Below are 24356 nucleotides of genomic sequence, written 5' to 3' on the forward strand. Positions count from 1 at the left end.
TTAAAATATAAATTGTGTGCCGGTGGACCGATGGTTTTGTAAGGCACTTTGAAGGCACCACTGCTTTGACACATGTAGCATATTGCAACACTTAATAAAAAGGGACACTCAACTTTCATGGTTCAGGTTCATGTTTCACGTATAAAAAAATTGGCAACGTTCAATAGCTCAGGACTATTTTCGGGCACTGCGTTATATCATTGCGCCTGCTGCAGCTATGGTAAAGCAGCAAAGTCCTTGATTATTACGCCAGAATGAGAGTATAGTTCCTAACCATATCTGCCTAGAAAATCACAACTTTTAATTTTCTGTCGGTCTTAGTACATGATGTAACTACAGAAGAGTCAAGTTTTAAAAAGGAAAAATATTGAAGCTAATGGTCTAATCAGATTCAATGGATTATCCTAAGCTATGCTAAAAGTGGTAGTGCCAGACCCGAAGATCAGCTGAATGGATTCCAAAACACATTTCTACAACACAAGTCACGTCTCTTCTTTTTGCCTCTCGGTTGCGTGCACAAGCAGTGATGATGTCACCGAGAAATCCATGTATTGTAGCCTATACTGTTTTGATATATGTTCTTGTAGAAAACCATTGATATACATAAAAAGTACATGTAACAATAAAAAAACTAATACAAAATTCAAAAAAGTAAAATATGTGGGGGGAAAACTTGTATTATATACTGTATACACCTCTCTATAGATTTGGAAAGTGATCTGTAGTAAGAGAGCATTGACAGCCCACTCATTCTTGAAGCCCAAACTTCCTCTGTGACCAGCAGGACGCCCACAAACATTTAACACATCCTGCACATCAGTGGTGAGTGCATGAAAAACAAAATGTGCGTCTCTGAATGGATACAACCATTTTAATCCCCATTAATGCAGATGGAGATTTAATCCCACACTGTAAAAAATAATATGCCCCATCTACTCAATAAAATTGTGGCAACAGATTACAAGCAATATCATTAATTACATTAAACAAATCAAAATTGATTTAGATTTACTCTATAAACTCCTTAATATTTACATATTCAAAAAGCCAAACTGCAATTTGCAATTAAAATTTTTATTAAAATTTAAACAAAAATATTGGGTATACTAGACAAAGATCTAGCACTATACAATAAAAAATATTATGCCATATCTACTCAATAAAAGTGTGGCAACAGATTACAAGCAATATCATTAATTAAATTCAACAAATAAAAATTGTGTTAGAATCACTCCATAAACTCTTTAATAGTAACCCATTCAAAAAGGTAATCTGCAATTTGCAATTAGAAATTAATTTAAATTTAAACAAAATATTGGGTATACAGGACAAAGACCTAGCACTATACAATAAATTCTATTCAATTATACTATTTTAATTTAACATCATCCATTAATATTTTTATTAGTAATGAGTATTATATCTGATTTCAGAATGACAGACAAAGATAAATCAATTCTTATTTTATTGCAGTCAAAAGAACAGAAAAGCATCTCATTTTAATGATGTATTTGTAACAGTGTAAACTTCAAAAAGTATTTTACAGTCTTTAAAGAAAACCGTCCACATTTCCAGACGAAAGGTTCCATGTTTGTGTTCTGTTACATTGATTCACACCCAGAAAATCAGACAGCAGTTTAGACTCACTGTACTGTAATCAGTTCATAAACTTTGAAGAATCCAGCTCCAAGAAAAGTTTCTGAAACACCTGAAAAGATGCCTGGGATACTGGAGATTCAATGCATAGATCCAAGGATAAAGCATGCCCTGTGAACACCTTTAAGGCCTCAATAACAATTCCAGCATCCCTTGAGCTGCCACTCCTAGAAGATCCATTCTTTACAATTACAGCCATCACAAGCTGCTCAAGTCCCGCCTCTTCATCTTTATCCTGCAACATTAAACAGCAAATATGTCTTAAAACCTTTATAAATGTATACAGCTTGAATATTAAAATAATTCACACATTAAACTTGTATATTAAAATGTTTTAAAGAAAACTGGAAGATATGTGCAATGGAGTTCATCTGAGTTTGTGGCTTATTAGGTATGTTTGAAATGTGCAATAATATTGAAAACTGATAAAAAAATTCTCATTGGAATCACAAATAATATCAAAAAATGTTTGAAAAGATATATAATCTATATTTATAATTAGGGCAAATCTTTTCCCTACATTTTTTTCTGTCACACGACAGTCACATATTTATTTGTTAACCAAGTTACTCACATGTGTATATACACACACATACACTATATACACAATATAATATGTACAATATATTTATTTAATAATATCCCTCACCTTTTGTTGTGAATAAAGTTCTCCCTCAGCAATGTTTCACGTTGCCTGCAGGAAGCTGCAGTACTGTACGTTACAGGCCTTCATGAACACACAATTTAGATAATAGGTCGCGAAATTAATAGTGAATGTTCAATTTACATTATGTAGAAAGCTTAAACATTTTAAAAAGACAACTTATACATTTAATATCTTACTCACCTTTTGTGGAATTAAATGAATAATGTTATATTTCCCTTCAGTAATGATACTGTACTCGCGGGAAAATTCAACACAGGGCGTCGCAATTGAGCACACAATTAATTTACAGCGAAGAATAGTTTTACATTACCAATTTATTCGAAAACTTTGTGGATATAGTTAACACAAAACTAAATAAACCGAAAAAGACCGCAGCAAAGTCACATTTATTTTTATAACACGAACCAAGCGAGAGAGCGAGCAGAATTTGTCATAATAGATACATACATGATACATATCTATGAGAGTTAGTGATAAGAGAACCCACCCATTCAGAGGAACAGTATGATTGTTCAGTTTTTCTGTCACTCAAAATGAGTTGCATCTGGACCACCAATCGCAGCATGCGAATCTACGAACGCATCCTAGATATGCGACCTCCTGGGTCCTAAAGCTGAAGTTACGTCCAAACCCAGTTCATATGAATCCTTATTGTAATTAATATTTACAAATTACAAACAAATTATACAAAGAAACCCTGCTTATAGACATAAAACTAAAGATTGCCCGTTAAATTTACCCGAAATGAATTTTATCCACAGTTTAAACACTACATTGACGTCACAGCCAGCGGAGATTTTCAGCGACACTGGCCGAGGTGAGGCGACGTTGTCCGGTATATTTACGCGCGGAGCGCCCGCTGATTATCTGGAGCTGGAAATGTTTAAATAGGCGATATCTTTATGAACCTACTGCAGATTCTTGTTTAAAAAACATACATTCTCGACTGAAATGCTTTCAAAACTTTGAATTTTGGCACAATAACAGAAATATTTCCTAAATCCGTCTGCTCAGCGCTCACGACCTGCAATACAACCCGGAATGGTTTTTGATTTAAAACAGCTGATTAATATTACGTTGGATTTATTCAGTATTCGCTACATGCGCAGATACACAATAAGAATAGCTAAATCCTTCACAAAAACAATAAGTTGTTTTTATTCCAGTCATTTTTAAAGAATTTTAACACAAAAAAAATAACAAACTACATGAAATTAATTTTATTAAATAAAGTTTACATATTCAATTTCATAAAATCTACAAGCCTGCAGAATGACTTTTTACAGTGCAGACTTCTCTTGGTTTCTCTTGCCTACACACATACATACGAACACCAATTGGATACACGGGCATCTGGAGAGGTTTCTAGAGTCTAATGGGAAAGTAAAATGGGGACAGGCACAAAATGGGCAAAACTTTCTATCAGAAGTGAACCCTAGAGCGGTGCTATATGTGTGTGCACAACTCATCACATGATACTTTCAGATTCCTGCAGCTGTGAAACGTCCCTCAGGCTCCACCATTTACATTTACTTCATCCAAACAGGCACATTTCTGATTGACTTTAAATCATGACCTTCCTCTGGCTATTGCAGTGAAATAAGACAACATGATGAGTGGCAGGTGGAGAAAGTGAAACTCTTACCTTACTGCCGATGCCATCCAGTGTGTGATTGGCGTTATAAATTGAGTAAGTTAACTGGTAGACTCCATCGTTGGTTTCGCTGTTGCCATAGAAACCCACTCCTACTGCTGAACTGTAAGAAAAATAAAATGGCTTGTATTACAATAACATTTCAGCACAAATCCTTTGGTTTGTTTTAAACAAATCAATCTGATACAGCAGTTTGTTGAGGATTTGAAAGATTTAAAGGTCAACTGTGTGAGTTTAAAGGCAGGGTGTCTGATTTGATGCAGAAACATTTTAAGTTTTACTGTTTAAAAGTCTCCTCACATGTTAAGTTGTTTAAATTTTATCTTTATAAATATGTGTCATCTGTGTGTAGAGCGAAAAAATGTTCAACAAATCATTCAACTCGATTGTATTTAAATGGATTCAGATGGTCTACTTTGATGAAAAATTGTGTAGGTTATGAAGTTTGAGTTCCTTCACGAATTAGCGTAACTATATTAAGTGTTTTGGACAGGGGCGAAAATTTCATTTAAATGTTGGGGGGGACATTAAACATAAAATTTTTCAAGAACAATTTTTGAAGGGACACCAATAAAACAGGCAAAATTGTACTTGCAAGGAAATGTGTACAGATAGAAACATTTCTCTTTATGAACGGACGCAAATAAATTTTAATACACATGAATGCAGAGGTGGAAAGATAATAAAATATTCTACTTAAGTAAAAGTAAAGTTACTTTAATAATATTTTACTTAAGTAAAAGTAAAGTTACTGGTCTAAAAATCTACTCAAGTAAAAGTAAGTCATTTTAATTTTTATTTTGAGTAAAAGTTACATTTTACAGCGGGGAGAGGTTTCTAGTATAGTTCAAAAAGGACAAGGGAATATAAATCTCAAACTAGTTGTTTTTTATTGTAGGAACATCTTAACAATTAAAGTGCAATAACAAAAAGTTAATAAAACAAAAAGCTTTTTTATAACTAAGAAACATTTATGGAATTGTTTAATGATTTTTACTGGTGAGTTATGCACTTTTGAAGCAAAAATAATATGAGGTCAGCAGCTAGTAAATAAAGTCACTATAGACCTTTTGCGAGTCGACGTCACAGTTACGTCACGCGCGCATGTGGTGGCAGAAAAACAGTGGAAATGAATGAGACACAAGTGAAACGAACAATATAACTCACTAGAAAATGTTTTGTTGTGCTGTTGAGTGTCAGAATAGGAATGCCAAAATAGATGACCTTCATTTTTATAGTATATCGTTGTCGAAGACACCATTTGAAGATAAACGTAGGTGTTTATGGTTGCAATAAAAGCCCTCTACCGGACAGACTGGAGTGATGAAATCATCTGAAAATCTTTTAATTATTTGAATAGAAAATAATTAGAGAAGATTCTGTTCTGTCGAAGTCTGATCCCTCTATGTGTTTCTTATAGCGTTTTCATCACGTTGCATTTATAATTTATTTAGAAAGATTAAAGATTTTAATTAGTTCATAATATCAATAATATTACCATTTATTAAAGTTTTCGTATTTTTTTTTCATTTTCTATTACTTCTTTTTACCATATATCTTAGCCTATGTCTTCTTCCTGTTTGTTCTAAATTATGATGTTTACTAATAAATATATAAACATAGCACACACACACACACACACACACGATGTAAAGTGTTAATAATATATAAACAGGCCTATACAAATTAATTTGTATGTAAACATAATAGTTTTAGATCAAAAATATAAGGAAGAAATTGAAAACAGGAAATGATTAAATGTTTAATAAATGATATTATACAGAATACATGATAGTATTGCTCTTATAAGTACTTCAGAGATTCATACTGTAAAATAATTGATTTACCAATAAAGAACAATACATATACATTACATACATGCAAGCATATCAGTGGCCAAGCCATTAAAACTCTTAATTTATTTAAAAAATAAAGGTAACTTGGTGAAAACGTTATAAGAAACATTACACTTAAGAGAAATATAGGGGAAACAGACTTCTACAGAACACCGGATCCTTAAAAATCACAGTTTAATGCTAAAACACTTCACACAGCTATTGAGAAGCATTCACTTTCTGCCACCAGTTGGGCTCCGCCCACAAAAAACGTCATCTCTGTTTGCAAACACGCAAAAGGTCTATTCACCTTATTCCGCCACGCCCCTTTTTAATTCTTCGCTCTTCCGCATTTTGTCAACCGACTTCCGCTGCTAATATGGCACAGTGCATTCGGTGGTTAGTTTGGTGGTTAGAAGATTGTTTGTAGTTCACTATAACTTTAGTGAAATGACAAATATCGCTACTGCTGTAAATGTTTTAAATTAGGAGCACGGTTAAAACGTCATACGACGCTCGGATAGTCTTATATTGTCCCATCAATCGTCTCGTGGTTAGACGATATGAAGCGGCCGCGGCAAGTAACCTGGCATATTTAATTACCTCGTCCTTTCAGGAGTTGATGGAGCAGCATTGAAAATTATTAAAAGTATGTCTACCAATATTTACACAGTGATTTGGTCTTTTTTATAGCAAATGTGCACCTTAGCCAGTCCAATATCTATTTCGTTTTTATGTGGTACCATGATAGAATTCATTTGCAAACTTGCCAACACTTATTCCTTCAAATCAGGAGACTTAAATCCTTTTAAGTGGAATCTACAAAGCTCACATATGGTTTAAGAAATTCCTTACAGATAATAACTGATCACACTGTAAAGGTTTATATAACTGCATGGCAGGTTACATCTGATCACATAGTAAATGTTTATAACTGCATGACAGGTAACAGCTGATCACATTGTAAAGATTTAATATAAATGCACAACATCTGATCACATTGTAAAGGTTTAATATAAATGCACAACATCTGATCACATTGTAAAGGTTTAATATAAATGCACAACATCTGATCACATTGTAAAGGTTTAATATAATTGCACAACATCTGATCACATTGTAAAGGTTTAATATAATTGCACAACATCTGATCACATTGTAAAGGTTTAATTAAAATGCACAACATCTGATCACACTGTAAATGTTTAATATCACTGCATGACATCTGATCACATATGAAGGTTTAATGTAACTTTACAACAGGTAAAGCAAGACCACCCTGCAATAAATTAAGACACAGCTTTATCGGAGTCATCAGGAGCTGATCCCAAGCGTATATCTGGAAGCTGTTGGTGTATGTACTGGTAAAGTGCTTGGCGACTGTGTAATGGATGCAATATCAACCCTGTTTAAAGCTGACAAAGATGGTTGTTTCTCAGTAGAGATATGTACATTTGTGCCAGCTCAACACATTGAAGCAGTTTCTCGGACAGGGTTTACAGGACTAGGCCTTAATTATATTAGGACATTTTAGTTTTTACAAACAAACCCTACAAAAAAAACAAGACTGGTGCGCATCTTGTGACAAAACAATGGCACTCATATATGTTGAGGTATGTCAGTAAAAGGTGTTTTTAAATTATTGTAGCTCAAATATGCATTTTAGCCTGGGACCAGGATAAGCCCTGTCCGGGAAACCGCACCAGTGTTTTCCCATATCAGATGTAGGTTGCTTCAGGTTGAGTTGTGATTTTAAAGTGTAGTTGTGTTCAGAGACGGATAGATGCTCCCATTGGCCCTCATTTATCATTCTTGCGTAGAAACGGGCGTATATGTTGGCGTAAGATTACGCTTACACTCGTCTCACCGCCTGATTTATGAAACTGTGCGTACCTCTGAAATTCAGGTGTAAGCAATATCTGCCCTTCATAAATGCGGCGGCTGAAAACGATCGTCATTAGAATAACACGCCCATATAAATTCAAGTCTCCACCTCTCCCACGCCCTCATTTTACGACATTGACACATGGAAGACGGCAAAGAGGAGAAACCAGGGAAGTGGAAAGAAACAAAATTGTTTTATTTGGGAGTTTAAATAGAGGGACTAAAGAAACATTAATAATTGCATGACGTTTTGTAATATTTGTATTATTATTTTTATTATTAAAGACGCTTTATTGATATTTAGAAGAATAATTATTTATTATTATTATTATTATTATTATTATTATTATTATGTAATGTTGCCTACATCTAAATTATATGTCTGCTTAATGGTTCGGTTAAGTTTTTTTTTAATAATATTTTAAAAATGATGTAGTAACTTTTGTAGTGTGTTTTTCTGTGTTTACATACAGTTGTTTGTTAGCTAAGATCCAGTTTGATACGGAGCTCCGGATATAATTCAAATTAACAATTTGTTTCCACGACATCCACATGTTTTACTAGGCTTATTCATAATTTGAAGTAATAATAATTGTAATAGTAATTACGAAATATTATAATAATTAATTCCAAGGAACAAACTGTTGAATATTTACTTTAAACTAAATAAGAAAAAGAAGTGTCCATAATGTAGCATAAAAGATAATTCGTGGCCATGATTTTGTCCGCATGTCATCATGATCGGATTTATGGCTCCATTCAACACAAGCATTTTACCTTACCTATTCATGTGTAGCTATTTATTTATCATCGAATAGTATGTAACTAGCTTACCTTTTGATGCATTATTACCATGTTTTCGTAGCACATCCTTGTGCTTTCTTGCAATGTGCCGCTCGGTGCTGAGCGAGCGGATCTTTAGAGAGGCGCTTTGATGGTAATATTACCGCACCGCTCAAGGCTCCGCTCCGCTCACATGCTTTGCCCTGAAACGTCAGGTAAAGCGCCCAGGCTCTCAACTGAAGGAATACATATGCCTACAAATCAAATGCTTTGGTAAAGTCTCACAAATTAAACATTGAAGTACATGTTGCATAATATAGTTTTAGTTTTTTACAGTGGGTCATAATATATCATATATTTTAGTTTGTCAGTGCGTTTTGTGTTGTTAGGAATTGTTTGCGCATTTCTGCACTAACTCAAAATGTGCGTACACCACCTCCTGAGCTGGCGTAGGATTTGAGCGTGCCGTACTTCAACGTCCATATTGATAAATCTCAAAGTCACCGTGGTTTTGGGTGTACGCCAGGTGTACGCTGGAAATTTGGTGTACGCACGTTTGATAAATGAGGGCCACTGTGTTTCTGCATCACAGTTTAGGAACATGTTGATTGTATCATCCTCACAGTTGTCCACTGCATCACTAAACATCAATGCATCTGTGAAAACAATATAACCATAAACAGTTTTATGTTAGTATTTAAAATAAACTTGCATCATGAGAATTAATATATAAATGGCACCCATACTTAAACAGAACAGTGTGTAAGAGAGATGCATTAAAAAGAGACAAAAACATTATACACACAACCTTTAACTTCAGTGTTAAATAATACGTTGTTTAATAGGTCATTATCATCAATATCTGAATGAGAAATGAACTGACATTCTAGCATCTGAAATCTCAGTAACTTGTAGGAATCACGTGGGCTACTGTAAGAATGCAATGTACTATAATATCTCGTTGTATATCGTAAATATAAAAATATAGGACAATTAAAACCATTCAAATAGTTGCATTTTATAAACTAACGTTACTGATCTTAAGTGTATTTGTAGAACGGACTTCACAAATCTAACTTTAGGCGAACGAGCACAAAGTTAGCTAAGATAGCTTACCTGAAACTGGCCACCTTTTCAACACCCGGCGTGGTTTAAAGTTACCGGAACATCGTAGTCGAACCATTAATTGGGATAAGGGTGTTCCTCAGTTGGCTTAAAATTGGTAAGAAAGAAACAAAAGGCGCTCGAGTGAGCTTTTTAAGCTTAACACGTCGCCTTCAGTCACTGCCTCAGCTGCTCATCGTCTATGCGGCCGGAAGAACGTTGACAAAATGAGCGAAATGGCGCCGCCCTTGTTGTCGTGAAAAATAAGGTGAATAGACGGTTTCATCTGATGCACGTGATACACGTCTGGATTCGAACCTTACTTCCGGTTTCGTTTTGACTAGTTGCTAAACTGATCTCTTGAACAAATGCCTCATAGAAAATAACACATGTTTTGGTTTCCTAGGTAATCTATGTGTTTTTTTGCTTGTTATATAAATAAAATACGTTTAAAGTACTTTGTTGTTATGTATTATTAGCGGAGTTTACCGGAAGTCACGTGCGGACCGCGACAGCCGCTTGTTTATGTTATTATTGCTGAAACCGTCTATAGTAAGGTTGTAATTGATGTATTGCTGGTAACATACATTATTTTATTAAACTATATACCTAGTTTAAATGAGCATAAAATGAGATGAGTGCCATATACTTTTATCCTTTACACGTTTACTGTATTCTAGCTTCCCAGACCTGTGTACCTGATGTCTTTCAATCTCTCTCTCTATCTCTCGCTCTCTCCCGCTCTGCAATGTCTAATGACATGCGCATTCCCGAGGACGTCCTTAAGTTGTTTGACTTGACGCGAAGCTTATAGACCTCGAAAGATAATGCACATGTAAAAACGCGTCGTGCAAATTAGCGGTAAAAACCCGGCTCAATGAAACAATCCCTTCGCGTCAATGGCCAGGGGTTTCTTTCATGAGGGTCTGCATTAGCCCGTGCCTGTCTCGTCCCACTCCATGTCTCTTTTTGCGCGTTCCCCCGCCCATCAATCAATCATCTGTGGCGCTTCTTTATCACCTTGCTTTTTTATTTAATTTTTTTACTCCGTAACGGATATGATTTAAAATGTAGCGAAGTAGCCTACAATACTTTAAACAAAACATACTTAAGTAAAAGTACAGATTTTAAACCTACTCAAAAAAGTAAAAGTACACAAAAAACCCTCAATTACAGCAACGTGAGTAAATGTAATTTGTTACTTTCAGCTCTGCCTCACCTCTGCATGAATGCATAAAACATTTTCTTGTTCGTTTATCTGCTTCTGTTCTCATAAAATGAAATATGTTCATGTTTATATGTCCAAATAGTCCCGTTTTAAAACATGAGGTTAAACTGATAAGTGATGGGAAAGGTTGGTTTGTATGTATATAGCTGATTAACGTGTCGGCTCCGTACACTCCGTCTCAACCACCCGACTATGTGGTGCTGGCAGTGGACCAAACCACTGTGAGGCAAGGGAGGGGGGACACGTTTTTTGTTGTTGCTCCATTTGCATTTGTATTGTTTTACTTCTTACACAACTATTTTAAGTATTCTAAATCATTAAATAATTTTTAATACACATATTTTAATGATATTTTAGGGGGGGACAACCCTCAGATAGGGGGGATTTCCGCCTATGGTTTTGGAGGAGGCTTGGCTTTGGATGCCGATTTGAATGGAGGGTGGGATTGTGATTTCAGTGCTAGTAGGCTACCATTAGCATTTTTCAAAATCAGATACCTTGCCTTTAATAGTAAGAGATGATGAATCACTTTTTTTTTTGATTTCTTGAGAACAAAAGTTTCAGAATTACAATCATCATCTCTCTATACCCTCATTCACTATTCCCTACATCGCTTTACTAATATAGTGTACTTTAAGGAGTGAATGAAAACAAGTGAGTGAACTAGGACATCTTCCACAGAGAGGCAGGAATTCCTTTGAGACGAGCCTCAAAGGGGATGAGCCGCACTTGCTTGGGTCATTTTTAGAGTGTATGACAATGTTGGGTTGTTGTAATGCAACCATGCGGTATAATAACCCAGCAGTTGGGTTTAAACAACCCAGCATTGGGTAAATTTTTACTCTGCATGGGGTCATTTTTAAAGTGTGTGCATAGTTCCCTATACGACAAATTTCTTCAGTAAAGTAAACAGAAGGAAACAAAAATTACAAGGAGGGTTGGGCCGATAGATGATACTATCAACAATAGTCAGAAAGCAATAGCCCTCATGGCGACACATGACTTGTTTTACCATAAATGTTTTGAATTATAATTTTTCATTATCATGTCTTAAATTAACATTCCCGTATAACACGCATTCGTGAAAACAATGCTCACTGCATGCTTTTCCTGGCTTATAATAAGTGCCTTGGACTTGGAGAAGTTGTTATGTACGCAAGGGTAGTCAATGAGTTGTTCTCGTTGCCTGGCACACAAGTAATTTACAGCAGTAATAATAACTGGGTTTTCATCCCCCTAATTTAATTTGCATTTTGAAGTATTGTATCAGAAACAGCAACTATTGAATAAAAACCCCTTAATTCACAAAAAGTTTTTATTCTCACTTGACGTGATTTTTGATTAATGCAATAAAGAGTAAATGCAATGATGGGAGATGGAAATGCATTTGCTGAATAAATTCTGACGTAGCAAACATCAAACCCTCTAGCTGTATGAGCTGACATTGTCCTTCCCATATATGGGTTCGACGTCTTCGTAATACCCTTTCTGCTAGTGCCTGCGGTAAAAATTCAGCATTTCTTCTTCTGTGCACAGCATCCAGTTTGGCAATTACAAACTGCAATGCTAGTTAATTAATAACTTGCCCACTGGTAACTAAATACAGTATTGTCTTCATTTACTTTTCTTTATTTACAGGTTATCAATACCACTGTCATTCGCTGGAACAACTTGATGGAATTGCACCTAATTTGCATTTGTTTGTTTATCTTTTTGGCGAATATCAAAAAGATTTGCTTTTATTTATAGTTTTATTATGTTTAGGAAGTTTGCGGATGTGACCATGTTGTCAGCTGCAATGAAAACACTGTATGATGGAGTGAGTCCTGCTTATATGGCTATTCTGGCCATATTTGCCCTTAACTAACTTCTGTTTTTGTCCACCAACCCAGTGTCTTATGATTGATGAATGAGTAAAATTCATCATGAGTAAGATGAGTGTGTACTCTTTTTTTTATTAATCACTCATTCTTTACTCATTTATGTATGACAAGCCACCGGATTGCTCGACAAAAACAGAAGTTGCTTTACTTTAAGGTCAGCTGGTAAGACTGTCAGGACTGCAACCTTCTTAAACATGATGATTAATCCGAGTGATTCATTGATGCCTGTGCGTGCTGTAAATAACTTGTGTGGCAGGGAACAGGAACAACTTTCTTACTGGTTTTAACCCTCTGCACGCATTATAACCTCTCCAGAATGCATTACAAGCTCAGGTATGAGGAAAAGTCAGACTGTGAGCGTATTTTAAGTTCAGGTGCGAGAAAAAGTCCAGGACGGGAGCATTACAAGCACACAAGGAAAAACACACAATGCACATTGGTAAAGCAAGTGGCAGTTATGCGTGAATGTTAATGTGAAACCATGATGATAGTAATAATAGCATTTTAATATTTTAAAGGGATAGTTCACCCAAAAATGAAAATTCTGTCATCATTTTCTCATCCTCATGTTGTTCTTAACCTGTTTGAATTCCTTTTCTCTGATAAACACAAAAGATGATTGTAACCATTGATTTCTATAGTAGGAAAAACAAATGTGATATAATTCAGTGGGTACCATCAACTGTGTGCTTACCAGTGATGGGAATAACGGCGTTATAAGTAATTGGCGTTAGTAACTGCGTTATTTTTTTCAGTAACGAGTAATCAAATAAATTACTGTTTCCCCCGTTATAACGCCGTTATCGTTACTGACATTAAAATGCTGCGCGTTACTAAAATTGATCTTACTGTAGTGATTTTCAGCCGCGTATGCTCAGTCTCTCAGCCAAACACTGTTTTTCTCTTGTGTGTGTTGTGAGAAACATAACGGATGATGATTGGCTTAATTTCCATCGGTAGCCAACCAGAGGCAGAGTTCACAAAAAGGCCCTCCCACACGCGCAGTCCAAGTCCGAGGAGCGAGCAGCAGTGTTAATAAGTCTGAGCAACTTGGTCACTTTGTCGCTAGATTTAGCAACTTTCTATCACTTTAGCGACTTTATAGGACAAATCTAGCTATCTTTTCTGGCATGGTTGGAGACTTTTGTAGACTGACATGAAAATACGCGTCGTTTTCTCTTCTCAACGAGCAGCGGTGCTGCTGCTGACTGTGCCCCATCTCAAAGCACTGACATGCAGCCCGGTCATCGCGCATCAATCACCCCGAAAACACCGGCGACAGGGCGATGGCAAGTACAACAAGCTCAAAGGTAGCGGTCGCAAACACGAAGTATAAAGCACTACTTTTCCATTGTTGAGGTGAAAGGCAAGAATGTTTGTGTAATGTGCAACTTATGCCCATGAAGAAAAAGTCTCTCCACGTCTGTGGCAATTAATTCTGATCTAATAAAGCACCTCACATCGTCACATGCTGCCACAAAATTAGTGATTTCTCTTTAGTATCCATTTTAGTCATTTAACATATTTAATTTTGTAAGGGGCATTCAAGTTATTTGAAATATTAAATTTTTTTTAAGTAACGCAGTAATTACTTTTCCTGGTAATTAATTACTTTTATAATAATGTAACACAGTTACTAACTCAGTTACTATTTTTGAGAAGTAATTAATAACTATAACTAATTACTTTTTTAAAGTAACGTTCCCAACACTGGTGCTTACCATCATTTATCAAAATATCTTCATCATGTATCACAATACTTCAATAATATTTGTTTTCCTACTATGGACGTCAATGGTTACAATCAGCTGTGTGATAACAGAATTTTCATTTTTTAGAAAAGTAATGGGCAAAAAAGCCAATAATCGTCATGAAAATAGTATTGTCTTAGGGCACAACCCTAATACCAACCAATTCTCATGAAATGCGTATAAATAGCACGCAATGTGGAAAATTGTGCAATCATATGATACGCCAGTCCATCTGTTTACTTATATGGTGCATCTTTTCGTGTTGTTTGATTTATCGGTTTCTCGTTAATTTTTTGTTTTTCAAACCATTGTCACTTGGGTTTTGGGTTAGATTTAAGTTTTGCTTTAGGATGTCATTTAATTCATAGGTTTCTCCATGTTTTTGTCTATTTATAAACCACAGGGTTCCCACACCTTAGTAAACTTCCAATTCAAAGACCTTTCAAAGACTTTCCAGATCCAATACCTTCAAATTCAAGGATTAAATGTGGGAACAAATTTCAAGTGAAAGTTACATCGAGTTACCTTTTAAGTTACATTTTAACGGTTCCCTTTCGAAGGAACTCGTGCTGCGTCACTGCGGTGACTCTTTGGGGATGTCTCCAGGGGTAAGTGCGTCTGAATGTGTATATCAAATTCAACCAATGGTGAGGCATAACGACAAAGACAGGGTGACACAGGTGCTAGGAATATATCGCTAACTGAAATATTGCCAAAGATGGCATCACAGGGACCCAGGAAGTATGGCAAGGGAGACACTACACAGGGAATAATATGGATTTATTTCTAGAAAATGTATTGCATAAAACAGATTCAAGCACTTTTAATGACCTGTATATATGTATGTATATTTTCAAAAACTTCCCAGTGCCTTGAATTTCCCCCCACACTGTAAAAAATACTTTGCTGCCTTAAAATTTTTTGTTAAATCAACTCAGATTTACAAGTCATGTCACCAGAGATGAGTTGTCACAACTTATAAAATATAGTTGAGAAAAGTCAACTTAATTTTATAAGTTATAACAACTCACTTGTAGTTATAACAACTCATCTCTAGTCATGATAAATAATAGTAAGTTAAAATGACTTGTAAATCCGAGTTGATTCAACAAAAATTTTTAATGCACCAAAGTATTTTTTACAATGCAGATTCACAAACTTTCAAGGATTTTAAGGACCCGTGGGAACCCTGAAACCATAGTCGCTTGTAGGGGTGTAACAATACAGTGATATGGATCGATACATTGATTTTTTTCTAACGATCCGATGCATCAATGCCACATGTAAAAAATCTATTTAAGGTACCTTTATTTTGACACTCTTTACATCCTTATTCCCTGACGTAACATCAATCTACGCATATCTGCCATTTTTGTTTATTTTCATCTGCTATCGTCAGCATGCGATGCAGCAACAAAGCGGTTGTAGCAGCGAAAAACACAACGAAAGAGACAGAAGACGAGCGTGTGTTTAGCACTGCAGGTGATATTGTCCAGGCAAACGCAGTGTCCTCTCTCCTATACATGTTGATCAGTTGAAGAAACCACTGCAACACTTGTTTGACTGTTAGATCTGATGTGACAGATCAAATGCTTAATTTTAACAGCTTTATTTTTATATATATATATATTTAGTTTTTTTCAATTTTTTTTCTAAAACTACCCCAGTGATCGTCACTATTGCACATTTTGGATTTTTGTTAGTTTGTTGTTCCAAATGTTCCAATTGGGAGAGAGATTGTGCCATTTTCAAAAAGTTTAATAAAATGTTCATGTTATATATTTTGGTTGCATTTGTAAGTAAAAATGTAACTGCTTAATAGGCACATAATTGAAAAATAACGATAAATTAATCGAGTCGTAATCGCATCCAAGAAGCGTTTAATGGATCAGCAAAATAATAATAATAATAATAATAATAATAATAATAATTGCATTACTTGTGGAGAAATAAATTTTCTATCGAACTGTAATGAACCATCCGGTTTACACCCCTAGGTACTTGGAGTTGGGTTAGAATTGGGGTTTGGGTTAGGATGTCTTTTATTAGGGCTGTGACAATACATCGCATTCCCCATTAAAAAGACGGCAATCGATTCTGAATCGCAAGGCTCCAATTCTGTGTTTCATGCACAGCTTGTGCGTGTACTACGGTTCTGTGAGCAGTCCTTATCAATCTAAAATCACTATGAGTTTGAGTCGTTTATAATGCGATTTTAAAAAAGCAACACTCGTCAAACACAATCATTCAAAATATTCTTTATTATCATGAAAATACCTGAAACAATCTGAAGAACAGCGATATAAATATCCCTTTAGACATTTCCTGGAATAGCGTTTGTAATGCTACTTCTTCTGTGGCACAAATGGCGTTTCTACACGAGAGCGCCCTCTGGCTTTTGGATGTGGCGGCATTTTACCGTAATTCATTCGAATTCATTCACTGAGAAAACGCGCATTTGCACGATTAATCGACACAGCCCTATCCTTTATGTTTCAAAAACTTGCATTAACCCCAAACCCAAGCGACAATGGTAAAAAAAACAAAGCAAATGGGAAACCAATAAATAAAACATCACGGAAAGATATAAGCGGACGGAAGGACTGGCGACACGCAAAATTGGAATTTGGCTCATGTATTGCATGATATTCACACTGTGTGCTATTTATACGCATTTCATGAGAATGGGCTGCTAATATAGACGGTACAGGAAGTAATGCAGTGTCTGTGCAAATCACATATGTGCATTAATAACAGGAAGTTGAAATGAAGTTACAGAATGGAGATATGGTGAGAAGTCTTTACAACCTTGCTGTAAAAACTGTGCACTCAATTATGTCTATACTGTTTAGACTAGGGGTGTGCATTGGCACTGCCCTCACAATTCAATTCAATTACGATTCACCAAGTAACTATTCAATTCAATTCGATTATACGATGCATTGCGATGCATCAGAATTCTACTGTACACAACAAGGCAAATTTTTAATAAGTCAAGTAGTAAACTCAAGTGCAACTATTCTCAACAAAAACGAAAGCTGACCAGGGCTCGCAAAATTTTAAAATCCCTGGTAGCCCTTCGGGCAGACACTCTTTAATTTTTGGTAGCCCGAAATGAATATAAATAGCCAGAATAAAAAAATACACTGTTTAATGTAGAATATTGATAAATCCTGGATTTCCATGTAAGCCAAATATTCCTGCCCATCCCAGCTAACAATTTGGTTCCCAAAACGTTCCCCTATTTTCCAAGGTTTTTGGTTAGCCAGGAATGTTTTCTTATAGAAAATAAACATTCCCCTAATGTTATTTTTAGGTTATTTTAACGTTCCCCTAACGTTAGAATAATTTAATTGTTATATTACTGAAATATTATATGAATGTATTATAACACAGGTTATTTTTTATAAAAAATACCTCAATCTAGCCGGTAGTAGCGCGTGGAGAGGGTCGCGCGCATATATCAGACGTGCACATTAGAGGATGAGTTTATTTATGCTTTCACTTCATTTCCTGACAGTTTCACTTGGTACGTGAGGATAATGACTGACAAGAGGACACCGAAATACATACACTATAATTACCTAACTAAATCTGAGACAAAGCAAAAACATTAAAATATTATTTCCTCCCCAAGATAGCCCGACAGGCAGGGTGGAGATACATTTTGGTACCCCGACAGGAATTCACAATAGAAACGAGACGTCGGGCTAGCGATTTTGCGAGCCCTGCCCGAGATGAGAATTTTACACACAGCGTAAGTCTTGTTCCCCATTAACTTCATAGAATCCGAAATGTGCCCATATGTCCACTTTCCATGGAAAAGGGTGCGTTTTTATTTACCCGTCTATCACGGTCATCTCCAGAAAATAAACAGTGATATAATCGATTATGGCATTTGCTGCATCGATGCTGAATCGTGCATGTGCGCATTGCGATGCATTGCCGAATCGATTATTGTTGACACCCCTAGTTTAGACACCCCTAAAATTGGCTGTCCCCTTAAATAGTGCACCATATACAGGTATAGGGGATCAGCCCCAGCCCCAGACTGATTTGTTAACACTGCTGCACTGATGAGCTTCTGCTTTCATTCACAGCAAAAGTGAGCTCACCCGCGGCAGTTTGACTTTGTAATTCATCACTTTGACTGTTTCGGTCTCATGATAGCGTCTACCGTGAAACCCGAGTAAATATATCAAACCAAGCCCCAGAATCTTACTCCACCTCATTAGACTGCTGTGCCTGGTCAAGCATTAGGAGCCGGTCAGTGCATCTCGATCAGAGAGGGATCTGTTACAGGCCAAACCCCCCTCACACTCCTCGCTGGAGCCGCCGCGTGAGATGCTGTGTCTCGCTGCGATATTTCTCAATTCATTTTCTTTGACAGATTCAGGAGAAAGTGCTCATTTACAGCCTGACAAAAGAAGGGAAGGAGAGAAGCAACGAATTTACAGTGCGTATCCCAAATGGCCGCTCCGATTGTTACATCAGTATGACGGATGGGGCGCTTTGCTGTTCTTATCAAATGATTATATTTTGTTGTGACTGAGGCGCATGTAAGTGACCATGTTTCCAGATGAGAGCTCACATTTCTCAGTATCCCGTCAGAAAGCAAATGCCAGATTTCTGTCACATGACCGATGACGCCATTTGTGAGATTCGGCTCAAACTCGGATCATGGATCAGCTTTATTTTTTGCACACTTCCTTTACACTCCTATGTTGAGATAAGAAAACATAGTGATTTGGCATTATCGACCTGCTTTTCTAGTAGTCTTATGGCAACCATGCAGTACACCCTAGCAACTGCCTAAAGCATCCTCACAATGTCCTCATAAGAGTGGTTTGTCAAACAGAACAACATAGCAGCCACCAAGAACACTTAAATATAGGGGTTCACCAATAAATACTGATATGCACTAATAATGCGTGGCCGCTAACTATTCTGAATTGCACAGCTGATATTATTCACATCTATTTCATATACTATTGCTTTTATCAGTAAGTCCTTATCGATATAAAAACACTGTTGGTTTGAGTCATTTATAACATGCATTTGAAAAAGCATTAACATAAAAATACCTGAAAAGGTTTGAAAACAGCAATATAAATATATCCTTAAGCCATTTCCTGTAGCTGCGCATGTAATGGTTCTTCGTCTGCAGCGCATATCGAGTTTTTGCACGAGAGCGCCCTCTGGCTTTTAGATTCATTGAGAAGCATAGCAAGCATCATCGGCCAATATATCATATCGGTGCATCCCTACTAATCTTTTCCCCTCACACACCAATTCACAGTAAAGGCCAAAGTATAGTAAATTTTTTGTGTGTATGGTAGCGGCCCATGCAATTTCATCATACTGTATGCGCACCGCCGGATTTTTTTAAACCCTGCATAAATTGTACGCGTAGGTCGCACATGCGCCTATTGGAGGATGTAGTATGTAGGGCATACTCCTATGCCAAGGAGATACATTGCATTTTGTCGCAATGCGCATGCGCTGAATGTCTGTGTCAAATAAACTATACCTTGAAAGGCTGTGTGTTCGACAGTGCGCGTACATTCGCATACATGTAAAAACAGACTATATTCCTTATTTAGCCTGCCAACAAGCTAATATCCAAAACAGATACGATGTACACAACGCGCTATTCTCATCACAAATTAGGTCATATGTCTCCTTTAATTTTAACATAACATTTTCTAAGGTTCTTTTTCCTGTGAAAATTTGTAAAGCAATGTATGTTCTATGTTTTTATGGATGAATGACCAGCATCCTGACACAAAACAATAGTTTTAACTGCACGCTCTGGACTAGAGGTCTTCTCCGGTCCACTTAGATCCAAAAACCCGAGCGGGTTCGGGTCTAAAAGTTTCACGTGTTCCTCGGACACGGGTTGGGTATAATAATAACTCATCGGTTCTCTGGTAATTTAAAGGGGACAGAGAATGAAAAACCATTTTTACCTCGTCTTTGTTGAATAATGGTAGTCTACACGCATTCACAAAAAGTGCTAGACATGCTAAACATCTCAGTCTCATAGTAATTCCTCTTTTAGAAATGTCAGCCAGAAAACGGCCCAATCTGCAAAACTGATGCTTATGACATCACAGGCATCTGACTGCCCCTTCACTTTAAAATAATTGGCTACATTTTTTGAGTGGCAGCAAAGTCAGCCAATCAGTAATGAGATTGCAAGTCAAGCCAATAGGGGGAGCCAAATAGGTGCAAAACCACTTGTTTAAAATCCCCCACCCTAATAGAGCTATCTGAGAGAGGTTTTTAGGAAGCTTCTAAGGCATTACAGACACAAACAAAACATTTTTTGTCTACATGTCACATCGCAGAACAAGGATAAATACCCTGTTCAATCATTCTATGGCACCTTTAAAATGAATGTGTTTTGCCGAACGATCCTGAGACGACCCGAACTATCTTGCGTGTGTGCGTAGATGTCCTTTACCAACCCCTCCTCTGTTTGCCAAGAGCGCTTGTGAAATCGTGTGGCTGGCGGTAGGTTAATTTTTGTTGACACACACACCTGTCAATCAATTTTTAATGTTTCAGCGGTTACCTTGATAGCGTCTTCAGATAACAAATGAAATTAATATGGAGCAGCTGGACGAATTGGGGTTTCTTTCTGACTCACTCGGGCGTGCGGGGCTGCATACTGCACACATGTTGGTGCTGTTTACATTCGGGTCCAGTCGGGTAAAAAAAGGCCACTGGTTCAGGGTTGGACTCTGGTATATTTTCACAGGTTAGTCTCGGGTCGGGTCTTTCTTTAAAAAATCTATTTTTTTTGTAGCCTGGGTTTCCCCATGCTGCCTTGTGTGCAAATGTATTCACGCTGCAAGTCTAGCATTGAAACTATGGACCTTAACCTTGGTTAACATATGGTGCTTAACATCCTCATATTTTTAAACACCCACGTCACTTTTTTTAACCACACGCCACCACAAGATAAACACACTTTGTCAGTTGTTCAACCACAAATACACAAGAGCGCACACACGCTCCGAAACAATGTACTGAACGAGTTGTTGTCGTCATGTTTCACACAGTTATGAACAAAAAACAGTCTAAAAATGCTCCTAATGTAAACAAAAGCAACCTACCGAGAGACAATAGTGAAAGGGCAGATGGCACACGCTATCCTGCTATAACAACACCTCAACAGGATGTGTGTATGTGTTGGGATAAAGGCAGGTGGTCCAAAGACAGAGAGAATCCTGTTTCTGTTTCCCCCCCACCAAGCATGATGGATCCAAGCTCTTTGCTTATATCATTACATACAACTCCCTCAGGCCAGCAGCGTTTTTTACCACCATTATGAGGCGTGCACGCTAGCCCAGCTCTTACCATACATCCGACTGAAACCAGTTCTCATCTTGTTACACATCAGCCTACGTATCTCCATTCACTTGAGTAGCAAAACCAAATAATTCCAGAGAACTGAAGGACAAAGGATGTCAGCGAGATAAGTTATATATCAGTATATGTTATCCCTGGAGATCGAACCCATGACCCTTGCGCTGCTAATGCAATGGTCTGTAAAATCTTCCTAATGGTGAAGGAGCAGATTATCAATGATTTAAAGCTGTCACAAAAGCATATGGCTCATGGAGAACTTCTATGGTTGCTTTTTTCTTTTTAAAGCATGAAGTGACATGAGAGCCGCTTCACTGCTCCTTCTCTAAGCCCCTGTGGGACTTGCTTCAGTAAACACTTAGATGCTCCGACTAAGCACTGTAGTACTACAGGATAAAAGTGCCATTTTAACAACTAATTCGCTCAAATGCGCTTGATAACGGATACGCTATCTCTCTAAGCTTCAACTTCAGATGGCGTTCGGCTGGATGTGAATAAAAGGGTCAGTTTCTGGTAAAAGCATCTGCTGTGGCTGGATCTTCAACCGTCAGCTATGTCACGAGAGCTTTTATATGGCTCGTTCATTAGTACTAAAGCACATCTAGTAAAATCAGAGCTTTCAGTTCGGATGATCAAATAAACAAGAAAACTGTTGCATTTATTCAACAAAATATTGGTAAATTAGAGAAATGGGTCATAAACAGTTGAATTGTGTAGTATATTTACATTAATGCATTACGCATTTATTCAAATTTATGTATAATTCATCAGTGGCAGCTCGTGACTGCTCATCCGAGGGGCGCAAATTCAAAATAAGTGTTCGGAGTGTCATATGTGTCGCTTGTGTTTTCAAAATATGTGTTTGTTGCGTCATGTGAACCATGTGCATCACGTGTTTTGTCAAAATAAGTGCCTGCTGCACAAAACCGTTTGATAAAAGAGACGCTCACGTTCACAAAATACACGCAAGACACTCCCTTAAAAGTAAACTCTGATTACGCATGAGATTATGCGAGTATCTGACGTCTCTTTTATCATAAACCCTTTAGACGCGCAGAACACATATTTTGAAATGACGAACCACACACAAGATGGGCTACATACATGTTGTGACGAACTTCGCATTGAGCGCCCTCGAAAAAAGTCGTCAACGGTCGCAACTGCAATGCATTACAAAATATACATTTTATCAGTATGCGTGTTCTCTTAGATCAATGCCATGACCCTTTGTGCTGCTAATTCAATACTCTAATGCAAGATACATTTTTGTTGCTGATTTTGATGCAAAACGTACAGTAGTAACAGACAAAGCTGTTTTTAGACTGGGTTGAAATACCAAACTATCCTGGTAGTTTTTGGATTAGTCAAAGGCAGTATGCGATCCTGGATCACAAAACCATTGTCGCATGGATGTATTTGTAGCAAGTGATCAAAAAATCATTAGGATATTAAGTAAAGATTAAGATATTTTGGAAATTTTGTACAGTTAATAGATTAAAATTGTATTTATTAGTAATATACTTGTGTTGTTATGGACAAAACTTTTAAGGTGATTTTCTCAATATTTAGATTTAAGATTTACAGCCAAAGATTGGCCTATCCCAACAAACCATACATCAATGGGAAGCTTATTTCTCAAAATCGCTAAAAAAAATTCGCTTTTGTGGTCCAGGGTCACATATGATTAAATTATAGACATGACTTGAATCAGTTTAACAATTTAATAAGAATCACATGGACCACAAGACAGGAGAAAAATGAGATAAAATTCCATATACAGTAATTTAATTATGGCCTTAAAAGTACTTCACATGGAAAAAAAAACATGTAACCTAGAAACTGAGGTGGACTGTTCCTACACCATGTAGACTCGACCAATATGGGTTATTTCCAATACATTTATATGGCAATTTGTACCTAAAAATTGGAAAAATATTGTAAGATAATTCCCTAGAATCTGACCAAATACTTTGCAGTCGCCCTGTGATTTTGGGTTTAGGGGCAAGATTAAGGGTGGGGTATTATTATCGTTTTCAATAATCATACAATCATATGAATCATCATTTTGTATGGTTCAATTCATATACATTTCTATGAATTAGCCAACTCATAAAATACATAGATATTCCTGTGAGATCATATTGGTTATTTCCCACTATCTTGAATAGATGGTTACAGGTAAAATATATCTTGAGTTCTCTTAAAGATCCTTTGTTAGTCAAGGTAAAAAATAACACAGGTATTTATGTATTTATGTATTACCTGAGGAAGATGATGTCATATATGTGGAGGAAATGGACTTGCAACTTAGTTCCTTTGGTAAACCCCTATATGCTGTACAAAGTTTTATGATAAAATTTCAAAGCCTAACAACTAGGGATGCACCGATAGGATTTTTTTGGGCCGATGCCGATACCGATTTAATAAGACAACTTCTGGCCGATACCGATATTAAACACTTGTATACAATACTATACAGTTGGTCTATTAGCTAGTTTATTTCTGCATCAAATTATTTTTACTGAACATGGATTTGA

The 24356-nt window shown here is 36.6% G+C and overlaps 1 protein-coding gene across 2 annotated transcripts in view; it reads right to left on the reverse strand.

Annotated features, from left to right (window-relative positions):
* ttyh2l (tweety homolog 2, like) overlaps positions 1-24356 on the reverse strand; it is a 77221-nt gene that overhangs the window by 43278 nt on the left and 9587 nt on the right. For both annotated transcript variants that reach the window (XM_065263320.2, XM_065263319.2), the window contains exon 3: positions 3969-4080. In XM_065263320.2, the coding sequence (XP_065119392.1) occupies positions 3969-4080 (112 nt within the window). The remainder of the gene's footprint in view (positions 1-3968; positions 4081-24356) is intronic.

This window comes from Paramisgurnus dabryanus, chromosome 3 (assembly GCF_030506205.2).
Source record: "Paramisgurnus dabryanus chromosome 3, PD_genome_1.1, whole genome shotgun sequence".
Taxonomy (NCBI): domain Eukaryota; kingdom Metazoa; phylum Chordata; class Actinopteri; order Cypriniformes; family Cobitidae; genus Paramisgurnus; species Paramisgurnus dabryanus.